Raw genomic sequence first — 13,133 nt, forward strand, 5'->3', positions numbered from 1 at the left:
TGATGGTGAACACACATATCCACACAGCTGAATGAAACCTGACGGTCCTCTGCATCCAGTTTACTGATTAAAGTGAGGGATAAAGATTTAGAGAAATGCACCAGAAGAGAAAGACAGAAAGCTGCACTTTTCTCCTGAAACATTCCTTTCATTCTGTTCCATTTGTTCAAAGCATTATTCTGACATTCTGTGATTTTTGGAGTATTTTTAAGGTGCTTCTGGTGTCTTGTCCTATTCAGAAACCATCATCTGTGATATACAATAATGATCCCATTATGGGATTAAATTGAAATTTGTGATTGAATTTGCTTCAGTAAAGCTCTGTGATAGTGTGTTATCTAGAAAGGAAGGATTACTGGTAATCAGTTAATTAAACCGTCAATTAACTGAACAGGTGAGGATCAGAAAATTAATTTTTATTTTGGAAATTTTCTGTTTTATTTCCTTAAATAAATAAATCACTTCTCCAGCAGTTTAAATGTGAATATTTTCTGGTTTTCTTCTTTTGTTTTTGGACTGTTGGCTCTTAATAACTGAATGTTTGTGATATTTGTCAACGACAAAACGAACCAGAACCAATCAGGAACCTATCTGATTGTACTGCAGGACGTATACAAGTCTGTACATTTAAAGTATCACCGTATGTCTTCTGTTTTACTGTTTCAATTTGTCTTTTTTAGTTTACACTTGTTTATTCTACCCATGACCCCTGTCTGCCAAAATATTATGTCCCTATGAAATCAAAATGTTTTGAATGAATCATATTCTCTCATAGTAGGTTAACAGTATGATATAAAATGAAATGTTTTCAACATGAAAAATCCACAAAGTCAAGCCCAACACAGTAAACTGGGCTTTGTGTCCTTCAGGGACCATTATTTTTACTCTCAGCTTTCACTTTCTCTTGCTTGGATAGGTTAAGGAAAATATTGAGGTTAAAAACACACTCTTTTTGCAACATGCTTGACGCTTTTCCTTCATAATCTCCTACCACATCCAAACTCTTACTGACTGGATGACAATGAGCGACCGTAAAGCAATAAAATAAATGGAATAAATATGTGGATTAGAGCCATATTTGTGATACAACATAACTAAGTATAATCTGATGAAAGTTTACCCCAAAACACAGTTTATTTGCATAGAAATAGTTAACTCTGAGTTAAGATTAGTTTGTGACAATAATCAATAATATTTTCTGCTGTTATTAAAGGTTTATCGGACTGTAATGTGCATAAACACACAAATACATCAGGTGTCAGCTAGAAAACACACAAAATGTTGATTTCCCACCTGATAAGCTGTTTGTTTATGAACATAAATAAAGGAACTTCACATTTCTGGGTTTAGAAAACGCATGAAGGCAGTAAATCGACGGTAGTAATTAATGTTTCCAAGGTCAAGATCAAACTCTGACTCTCATTATCTCTTCCAACATTATGGGTTCATCGCTGTCTAACTAGCAGCTCTTTAAACTGTATTCGTATTAAAGTGTGCAGCTTGAACTCCGTTTGAACTGTGGTTGGTGCACGTCAGGGATCAGCCCCTCGTGCTCGCTGTGGCTGTCCAGGCAGCATCCTGATCATTTCTTCCATGTTACAACAGTTTTTATTAAAGATGCAGATGAAATGACAACATAATTGCAGCAATTAGAGGCTGATAATCAATAGTTCAGAGCTCATATGTTGATCAATGACTCTCAGTTAATGTTCGATTCTAATCTAAGCTCCCGTTAGAACAATCTGTCAGCAGCAATCTGCAGCTTCGACCACAAGATGTTTTTGTTTTGAGGCATTAATTATATCCACACCTAGATCTGCGGTTCTCAGTCCCTGATGCAACACTTGGGTAAAAGCAAATCTGACCCACAAACACCAGCACATGCACACACAAACACACCCCTCAAGTGTTGCAGATATTTGCAGTGAGGCCAGCTTGGGTGGAATTAGAAGCTTTAACATCCAAACTTCCTGATATGAGGGACATCCGAGCCAGAACAAAGCATCCGCATGAGGAATTACCTCTTCATCTTTAACATCGAAACACTGCTGAACTCAGGAATTAACTCTTTGTATTTGAGACAGAATACTGCAGAACAAAAACATGACCTCTGATGTCGGTGAAGTCTGTATTAACCTCCTGTTGTCCTCATTTACTGGCACCAAAAAATATTGTGTCCTTGTCTGAAAAAAATCCAAAAATTCTGCAAAAAAATTCCACAAATTTCTGTATATTTGCAAAACCTTCAGGAAGAAAATTCCAATAGTTACTTAAAAGTTTCCCTTAAAAGTTTTATTTTTTTTTAAAAATCCCCCAAATTTGGCAAGAAAATTCTTGTAAATATTTTCCAAAAAATGAGTAAAAATCTTCCAAACAATATCTAAAATGATTCCATATACATCAGTAAAATTTCTAATATATTCTTTAAGAACATTCACAAAAAATCAACCAAAATCCAGCAAAATTCACTGGATTTTGGTTGATTTTTTTGTGAATGTTCTTAGAAAAAACATTTTTAACATTTCTTTTTTAACCACCAAAAAATGTTCAAAGATTTCCCAAAAATGTTGAAAATGTGGACATCAGAAGTTTCACTGTGAAAAGTTTTTTCCACACATTTTCAAACTTTAAAACGGGTCAATTTTGACCCGCAGGACGACATGAGGGTTAAAAGGCTTATTACTCTTTTCAAACTGACATTTATGCACACATTGAGGCTGCTCAGGGTTTTCAGACTTCAACAGAACATGATGTGATAAATGAAGTAACACCAGAAAGACTCGGCACGTCTAAAATGTCTCTTCTCCTTAATGTTTGCATCAGAAATCTGCAAAAGTTCAGCCAAAATAAAACCTTCAGAACACACTAATCCTCCTTTTCTCCTGAGGTGGAGTTTACGGTCAAAATGTCAGTGCTGGTGGAAGAAGCCAAACATAAACCATACATGGTAGAAGTCTTTTTCCACCTCAGCTTTTAGGAGCTGCTTGTGTTTGTTCATGATTGGTATAGAAACACACTGAAAAAGCCACATGGCGGGGCACATGCTGATCTAAATGTGGTGATAACGGCGCTAAAACTGAGTGTTGCTTTGTTTTTAGAGGAAGGTTTGGGCTAGCTGGACGCCCAAAAAGGACACTGGGACGCTCAAAAATAATAAAAGAACAGGCTGTAAAATTGCAGTCCTTTAGGAAAAACAGTATAAACCAATTACACAATGTCCATGTAAGAAAGGAACAATAATAACCTCATATTTGGACAAACAAACTAACATTGTTCCTTCATTTAAAACCGTGCTGAACTTATAGGGTCCAGCTTTACTGCTTTGTTCAGCTTTGCTAATTTTTGCCAAAAGTCTACAAAAATCCTACCAAAAAGCTTCACAAACTGTTCCAGGAGGTGTTGTGGGTGGCGGTGCTGTCGTGTGGTTTGCATGCGGTGTGAAGACACAACATGAGAGTGTGTAAATGATCCCTGTAAGAAGCAGGATAAAGGAAACAGGAACTAACCTCCCACTGCAGGTGAGGTGGAATGTTTCTGATCTGCAGTTTTCTGGTCCTGTGGAGAGAAGAAGACATGAACAAATTTAGAAAATCTGCAAACTGAAAGTCAAATGTTTGACACTTTTCAAATATTGAAATAAAGCTTGAAGTGTTAAAAAACACACACACACACACACATGAGAATGACTGTGGTGCGTGTTGAAACTCGAGGATGAGAGTGAAAGGAAGAAGAGACCATTGAATGAAGCCAGAACGTGTCCTGAGAGACAAACAGGTGGAGAGAGGAAGAGAGCGATACGAACGCTAAAGCAAAGCGGTGTTCCAACACTCCATCAGTTAGGACTGATTCAACCAGCGACGTTTAGAACACTTAAAGACAAACCCTGGACGCAGAACATGAGTCCAACCACATCTAACCTGGTCATCACTGCAACAAACTGGACCAACCAGTTGCAGGTTCATGCAGGTTTTGCGATGTTGCAACAATTAACGCAAATTCAGCTAATCTCTGAGAATTCTGCACGATCTTGCAATTTTGTCCAATCACCGCAACTTTCTCTGCAATCTTGTCCCGCCTCCCATGAGTTGCAGTTCCAAAGGACTGGAGGAATAAATATTGTCAATTAAAATGTCGAAACATGTTCTAAAAGCTAAAGTTTTCAGCAACTGTCACCGTCTCTCACAATTTCATCACAACAAATACGCTTAAATCATCACAATTTACAATTTTTTTCAAAGAGCTGCTGCGTATTTAGGCATTTTAGGATGGAACTATCTAAAAAAACGCCCGGAAAATCCTAGAGAGACTGATTTTTGTGTGTTGACGTCATTAAAAGTTACCCGTCATAGTCAAACTACATGTCTGAGTGCCTTTGTCTGTTCTGTAATTCTAACCTTACAGCTAGATGGTGTGTCTGTTCACACCAACAGAAAAACCCGGTTTTACTGTACTACAGGTTGAAGTTTCAACATGAAAGGAGCTCAGGGTGGAGAAAATCTGTTTGTCTTTCAAGCTGTGAAATCAGTCTAAAAGAAAGCAGCCTACCAAGTTGCAAAGGTGTCAGAAAACAGACACCACCTTGAAGTGTTTAATGGCTCACGTTTGTCTAAAAGGGCGACACATCTGCAGTGTCATGCAACATTAGATTAGAAGAAGCTGACCTGATTCCCAGCTCCATCGTGTCACTCCTCTAGAAAAGCAGCAATCTCAACACCTTAATTACCTCTGTTTATATGCCTACTGCGGGCTGCACAGTGATGTAGTGGTTAGCACTTTCGCCTTGCAGCGAGAAGATCCCTGGTTCGCGTCCCGGCTTTCCCGGGATCTTTCTGCATGGAGTTTGCATGTTCTCCCTGTGCATGCGTGGGTTTTCTCCGGGTACTCCGGCTTCCTCCCACAGTCCAAAAATATGCTGAGGTTAATTGATCATTCTAAATTGCCCGTAGGTGTGAATGTGAGAGTGATTGTTTGTCTCTGTATGTAGCCCTGTGACAGACTGGTGACCTGTCTAGGGTGTCCCCTGCCTTCACCTGAGTCAGCTGGGATAGACTCCAGCCCCCCCCATGACCCTAGTGAGGATTAAGCTGTGTATAGATAATGGATGGATGGATATATGCCTACTGCATGCAACAGGCATAAGCTGAACCTCTTAAAACAAATGCAATACAAATTTCATGAATTAAAACCCAATTCATGTCAATAGAAGACTCCATTTCTAAAACAGAACTTATTAAAACTGCACCAACATGTGTGTATTGGAATTAAAATGACTTTTCTGCTCATAAAACACACATTTTACTTTGAAAGTCGTTTTGTTTATCAATGTCTCATTTTTTTCTTGCTCTCCTGGGATTTAAAAAACAGCTTTACGTCCCGAATATTATTTTGGACACCAGCATTTTTGCGTTTTCTCCATCTGTGAGCATATCGAGGGAGCCAGTTGGGGATTCTGTGTCGTTCTCTTAGAGATATGTCCTTTATCAGCCTGACGTGTTGCCCACGAGGTGCTGATATTACTCCACCATCTGGACCACTATCTCTCTGAACCCAGATAAACCGCTAGAAACGTCTTCTTCTTGGCTGCTGGACAGATTCTGATGTGAGCAACGAAATATCTCTGTTCTGTCTCGGTTTTTACGTCTTCATCGACCCTGAGCATACATCCCAGTCCAACAACACGAGACTCAACATGTTGGAGAAAATACTGAATCAAGAGGAAGTAGGGAAGTAGAATCTTGACAAATCCCCTACATAAAATTAGGCATGGATAGTCCATTGGTTTTTGAGTTCAGATGTGGATATAGATATTTGCTGCTATTGCTGCAACTGCATGTTTTCTCAGGTGCATTTTTTTTCAGTTCTTTATGTCAAAAGAATCACAATATACACTCAAAGTACACTCGAACTAGCTTTTCACAAGTATTCAGCAGGTAAAGCACAATTTTAATCTCTTTTCTTCTCTTTATCCTTTTCTTCTATTTTATGATACAGTTTCAAACAAGTCATAAAAGCTATTTTACAAAGTTAACGAGGGGATGTATACTGACAAAAGTGTTTAGAAACAGGGGGCTTGCAGTGAAAATGAGTTTCTCAGGTGCATTTTATCTTTAACTTATTTCCTGCTGTGACTTTCTTCAGTTTCATTCTTAGACATCATTCATATTTTCAGTGCCCAACACAACTCATGCTGCTACTGTAAGATTGCCAACAGAAAATCATTGTATTTTCATGTACACTCATAATAAAGGCATCTTAATTTACTCACAAAACGATGGAGGGATTTTAATCAATAATGGGTTTGTCATTGCTGTTGAATTCAATTTTTTGCATTTCTTCATTCGTCTCAAAGATTCTTCTTTTCATCTGAGCTCAACTTAAGTCCAATTTAAAATCAAACACTTCCTTTTTTGAAAGAGTTGCTGCTCAGTGATACCAATGCTGGTTTCTAATGTCTATCTTTGCTGCTTGTATTGAAGCAGCGCTGACGTATTCAGCTGTGAACCTCATTGGAAACCATTCTGGATCGTTACCACCCATTACCATCTTTAAAACCACGCACCTCACCCAACTGAGCATCAGTGTCTTGAAACAACCAACCCCCATCCCTCCCTACCGTTCTAAACCCCACCCAAACCCCCAGGAGGCTCCAGCACACATGAATAGTCTTTTGTGAATCTAGAATACCTGACGTCCCCCACCCCCCCACCCAAAAAAATAAAGGAGAAGTCCTTTGATCCTCGATCAATGCTTGACCATCAGCTATATTGCTAACTCCTCCCCAAACCATGGAAACACACATAAAAACAGATCAATCCTCTGCACCATATACACCAAAAACACATCCAAGCAAACCTCCACCTTTTCTACACATCATCTCTCCATTATCCCCGTCGACATTGTTACAAACCGTCCACACAAACATCCCAACCCCCATCAAGCCACCATCACTGAACTTCTCTGACCCCTACCCTTGCCACCTGCTAACCCACAACCTACGCCATTGGCGGAAACCATGGCAACAGGTTAGGAATGGGCGGGCAAGGAAGATGGATGGATGGGTGGGTGGATGGACAACAAAACAACGTGATTCACATTTGCTTTGGCGCTCGGTCACTCATCTGTTATCTTTTCCAGCTCTGAATATCGTCAAATGGGATAGTTCACCACAAAATACCAACCCAAGAAATGATCAAACTAAAATTAACTAAAATCAATCCGCACTTAACACTAGTAGCATATAATGTCCCCTGATATTAACTAGTACTAACCTGATTGAATTGCAATTTTTACTGTACACAAATGTTTACATGGATGGCAAACATTATCAAAATCACAAGTTAACCAGGAAACAGATCCACTCAGACTCTCATCCCTGACTCATTGTTGATATGCAAAGACGGAAACTCTGTCAATGGAGCCTGAAAATGTCTGAAGCTGAACGTGAAAACTGAAGCTGTTGAGGTTCCTCAGCTGTGAAGGCATTAAATCCACGCTGAGCTCCAGCCTCCAGCAAGACAAAGACCCCGAGAGAAAGAGGAGAAGGAAGAAAAGAAGCCAAGAGAATAAAAAGAGTGTTGTCCTCAAGGAGGAGGTGGAGGAGAAAAAGCCTTTGCTCCTGGGAGGGGGTCAGAGGCCAGGGGTCAGAGCTCCTCAGATCAGACGGAGGGCCCCTGGGGGTCCGTGGGCCTGAGGGCGTTGTTCTACATTTTCATAGCCAAAAAGAAATGAGAGATCATTTTCTGATTTCTTCATACAAAATGTACCAAACTTTTTAATGACGTTTGCATATAAAACTCATTTTATGTTACTTACATGGAAGAGTATTTCTCACAAATACACTCACGGGGTCTTCAGGTATTTCAGGTATGTGAAAACATACTTTTTAGACATTTTGAATTCACCTAACATGCAAATTTGTTTTTCGGACACCAAAAAGAGAGATTTAATTTCACATTTGCAACAAAAGTCCACTATCACATAAAAAAGGTCATCTTTTTATTAACTGAGAAATATTTTAATATTTTTACAACTTTGTAAATGTCATCTCACATTTGACCACTTAATCTCTTAATTTATTTTCAAAAATGTCCTAAAAAATCCTCATATTTCAAGATGGCCATGTCATATTTCTTTGCAGAACATTAAAATACCCGTGTTTTATTTTAGGACACTTGGATGTCTTACATTGCTGTTAGATGTTTAGTTAGCGATAACTCCTAACAATGAAAGGACAATGTTGGCTCAGCTCTGTAGGCCATGAGTGGACCTCTGTTTCACATAAAGTCAAATTTATTGATCGTGTTCCCCTCTTTGAAAGCACAGTAACACACAGCACAGTAACACACAGCACATTTCACTGGCTTTTCTCTTAACATTTATTCATCTATTTGGGGTTGTGTAGCGTCGTGAGCACAACATTAACATAAAAGTTTCTGGCAAACCACGTGTGTGAGATAGCAAATGTTTCTTTTAATCTGATTAAATGTGAGTCGGACAGAAAGACTACGAGCTGAAACGTCAATGAAAACTGTCGCCAGCAGTGTAGCAGCACAAAACACACACATTCATAAAATAACAGCCACTGGAACATGGCGGCGCTCACAGCTACACAGTCAAATGTCATCCAAAGTCAGGGTGTGTGTGTGTGTGTGTGTGTGTGTGTGTGTGTGTGTGTGTGTGTGTGTGTCTGTGTGTCTGTGTGTCTTAGTGGTATCTTACTGCTCCCTGTGGGAATTTCTACGCCACTAAAAGGCATGTTTGACAGGTCTGACTGGCATCTTTTCCAGCAGCGCAGATGCAACCCAGATGGAAGATGCTAACTGCTATTTTTACTGGCTGAATCAGGTAAATATGGATTGATACTGATGAGACATATTTGTAAAGCCTGAAGGCGTATAGTTAAACTAAAACAGGGAAGCATTTCTACTGTGTAGTTTTTCACTAAAAAAGGTTTCAGGAATCTGCTGAATCAAATCAAACACATGGAAAGAGGTTAACCCACGTCGACTTCTCTTGAAGACTTCAGATGACAGGCTGCATATTCAGTCAAACAGACGTCAAGACGATGCAGCAGCACAGGCCTGAGACAAACACTCCAGTAAATGGAAAACAAAGTGCATGTGAACGGTTCCAGCTGACTGCTCCACAAGTGCTCATCGATACATGGCAAAGCCTTTCATCCACAGATTCACTGTGTCCAGCATTAGCCGCCTTCTGCAGGGGTCTCCAGTGACCTCAGCAACAAACATGGTGATAAACCACAGCGCTTCCAGACCAGACTAAACAAATCAGCACAACAGGCTCCATCAACAAACTGAAAGAACACTGCATGGCTTGAAGGCTCCTCCAGACAGGCCCCGCTACGTCTGAAGATGGTCACGTTTCCTGACAACCACAGCTTAAAGTTGACGTGTTTACTGTCCAGGCATGGCATATTCAGTAGGAAAACGTTTGCACAAATACCTCCTAACACAGACCTCCTCACTCAGACCACATTAGGAGGTGGTCAGTGCCTCATGTGACTGCTGGAGTTATTTAAAGCATGGCGGAGCATAGTGAAGGTTAGCCGTGTCAGCTCTACAGGATGCATGGACCACAAGAAACTTCCTACTTCCACTGTTGATCTGCTGCTGCCAAACTGCTCTGACAATGTTTGGACGTCTGTCCTCAAGATACGATATCAAATGACCACCACAGTCCTGTTCTCTGGCAGGGACAAGCTCAGATGCACATGTTTATAGGACTAGTCACAGCTCCACAGAATAGAAATAACACAACAGATGTTCAGTTTAAAGGAATAGTTTAACGCTTTGGGAATTACACGTCTTTGCCAAGACTCAGATGAAGTACTGTTTTCATTTCTGTGAAGTAAATATGTCACCAACCAGCACCCCTAGAGTTCATTTATTAGCATATTTCTTACAATATATTTATTGCTTTTTTCATACAAAAAAAATAAATACAAAGACAACAATTTGCTTTTTTGCATGGGGTTTATTCCCAACTATATCTTAATACACTTCTTTGTTTTTGTACAGATCATACAAATATACATGGGCTTTTTTCAGACTACACTCTTAAAAGTAACAGTATTTTAAAGGGGTGAGTCAACATAATAATGTTGGTAATTGCATCAACTTGATTTTGCATTTAAATTAAATTAGAATTTTTAGATACAAGTTGAGGTAACTTAACAAAACTGGCTTAATAATGTAGTTTTCCAAGTTGTCCAAGTAGTTAAGACTGGTAATTAAAAATACCTGTGATTGTAGGGGAAAAGGTAATTCACATAGCCCAGTGTTGCATGTTGGTTGAACATAATGTCATTTGAAGTAGTTATAACTCAAAAAGACTCACGCAAACCGCTGACTTAACTGTTTGTTGACCTTGTTTCCATTTTCTATGATAAGCTAAGCTAACGGGTTGCTTTCTTACATCTGCATTACAATCAATCATCTCATCTAACTCATCCTTTAAAAGATAATTGCGCGAGTGGACTTTTTGACTGCTCTAAATCTCATCTGTAACTACTATTCGGTGAAGCACATTAAGCACATCTATGCAGACCATCCACCATTAGAAGAGGCCTACCTACAACACAACTTGCTTTCAAATGTCCCCTGTAGAAGGAAATGCTGGCTTCTGGCGCAGAAGTGCACGGGGTTAATATTTTATAAGAGGTATCTAGCCAGCATAAAATCACAGATGAATATTTTATTGCTAATGGTTGAGGAGTGTGTGGATGGAGGCAACCAAACACTGTCGCCCAACACGCGTATGAACTTTTGAACGTTTAGTTTTTGGGTTTTTTAACCTGCCCAGGGACTACAGATGTAGATTAGCATTGTTGTTATAATCAGGCATAATTACATCTATTGCTATCTAAAGACCAGTGGTGTCCGACATGAGGCCCGTGGGCCAAAAGTGGTCCTCCAGAGGGTCCAATCCGGCCCTCAAAGTGTAAAAATTCCAAAGAGGACATTAACTGCAGATTGTAAATTAGTAAAACTATAAATTTAAAATAATTTCTAGACCATGACAAGTTGTTTGGATCATAAAGTAAAATACTAGATTGTTCGTTGTTCTTTTGTTGTTTTGTGTCTCATTTTTGTGATATTTTGTCCTGTTTCTGTTGTTTTTTTTCTGACTTTTGTCTCATGTTTTTATTGTTTTGTTTCTGGTTTTTGTCGTTATGTGTTTCCTTTTTGTCTCGCTTGTGTTTTTTGTCTTATTTTTGTCATTTTGTGTTTTGCTTTATTCATTGTTTTGTGCATCGTTTGTGTTGTTTTTTGTCTTTTTTGTCTGAGTTTTGTGGTTTTGATTATAAATTAAAATCCTCTATGGTTCAGTTCATCAGTCCATTGTCCAACACGTGTACGAACTTTGCTACCAGCCAGATACCCATCATCAGACCCATCATCTACCCTTCCAACAAACACTGCAGTCATCGCTGTGGTCTCTGAACTGTTAGACACGGCATGAAATAGTTGAGGTGAGGTAAAGACAAAGCTGAGAGGTGAAAACCCCTCTGGAACAGAATGCACAGGTGGGTTATTTCCACCCTTTTCAGTAGGCGATCCGGCTGCAGCGCCTCCTAAATGCCACGAATGTTTCAGGAAATGCTGCTCAAGCAAAACCTTCAAATGTGCTGAAACGATGTGAAACGCCGCGCTGCTTAGAATCTCATTGACGGTGCCAACTCTGCCCAACCATGTCTTGTGTTTCTGTTGTCTCCTCCTATCATCCGTCTTCTCAGCCTTCCCTACACCTCTCAGTTTCTTTCCTCCTGAAGTTCTCCCCTCGCAGCAGGATGGAGTGACCGTTCCAGTGGAAGTAACAGTAGCCCTGTGAGAGCTTTAAATAGACGGCACAGACGGCAGGAGGAAGGAAGGAGGGAGATGAGTAAGAGGAGGTGGTGGGAATAGGAATAGGGGTGAGGGAGAAGTAGGAAAGGCGATGGAGGAGCAGGGAGTAGCGCTGGAGGAGGGATTCAGTGCCAGCTAGCGTGAGCTGAGGAGGAGAGCTGCCAGCTGTAAATATGTGGAAATGCACGAGTGTGAAGAAGAGCTGTGAAGGAGGGGTGCGAGTGTGTTTTTAAAGGGCAAATCCACACTGAATTACAGAGGACAGAAAACGGTGCATTGCTCCCAGTGATGTCTGACAGCTGATGTCACACCCGCTAGATGTCAAAGAAAAAATAACTCCACATTAGAGATGCCAAAAAAAAAAAGAAGTTGTGAGTGTGCAACCTTCCTGGGTGGTAAAGCTCCTTAGAATTTGGATTGTCTTCATCTTAAAAAGCACTGCATTTATTTGCATCACTTTAACCCTCCTGTTGTCCTCATTTATGGGCACCAAAAAATATTGTTTCCTCATCTGAAAAAAATTCAGCAAAGAAATTCCCCAAATTTCAGAAAATTTGCAAAACCTTCAGGAAGAAAATTCCAATAATTCCTTTGAAGTTTCCCTTGAAAGCTTTATTTTGAAAAAATCCCCCAAATTTGGCAAAAAAATTCTTGTAAATATTTTCAAAAGATGAGTAAAAATCTTCCAAAGAAAATCCTAAAAAATATCTAAAGTGATTCCATATATATCAGTAAAGCAAAATCCAGCGAAATTCGCTGGATTTTGCTTGATTTTTTTCTGACTGTTCTAAAAGAAACATTTTTAACATTTCTTTTTTTCCACCAAAAAATTTTCAAAGATTTCCCAAAAATGTTGAAAATGTGGACATCAGAAGTTTCACTGTGGAAATATTTTTTCCACATTTTCAAACTTTAAAATGGGTCAATTTGACCCGCAGGACGACACGAGGGTTAAGAGAAATATATTATATACCTGCTTTCAGGTACCAGCCAATCACAGCCCTGCTACATGCTTTTCTGTGCACCATCACCTCAAACCAGTAACCATCTCCTCCCAGCACATTTAAATCTAACACCAAATGTTAGTTAAGACCGTTTGGTTTAAATAAATCCTGCACAAAAAGTGGAAAATAGGGAGCAGACAAAGAGAAAGCTGCTCTATCATGCCCTGATTGGTCCAGATTTATGGGGAAAGGTCTCTCCTCTCACTGACTGTGATCCCATTGGTCCACCAAACAGGACTTCTGGGTGAATCACGTCCAATCAGAA

General features: G+C 39.6%; 1 protein-coding gene across 1 annotated transcript in view; it reads right to left on the reverse strand.

The window, feature by feature from the left end:
- igf2bp1 (insulin-like growth factor 2 mRNA binding protein 1) overlaps positions 1 to 13,133 on the reverse strand; it is a 73,321-nt gene that overhangs the window by 24,163 nt on the left and 36,025 nt on the right. The window contains exon 3 of the mRNA XM_023262688.3: positions 3,507 to 3,555. Within this exon, the coding sequence (XP_023118456.1) occupies positions 3,507 to 3,555 (49 nt within the window). The remainder of the gene's footprint in view (positions 1 to 3,506; positions 3,556 to 13,133) is intronic.

This window comes from Amphiprion ocellaris, chromosome 19 (assembly GCF_022539595.1).
Source record: "Amphiprion ocellaris isolate individual 3 ecotype Okinawa chromosome 19, ASM2253959v1, whole genome shotgun sequence".
Lineage (NCBI taxonomy): Eukaryota > Metazoa > Chordata > Actinopteri > Pomacentridae > Amphiprion > Amphiprion ocellaris.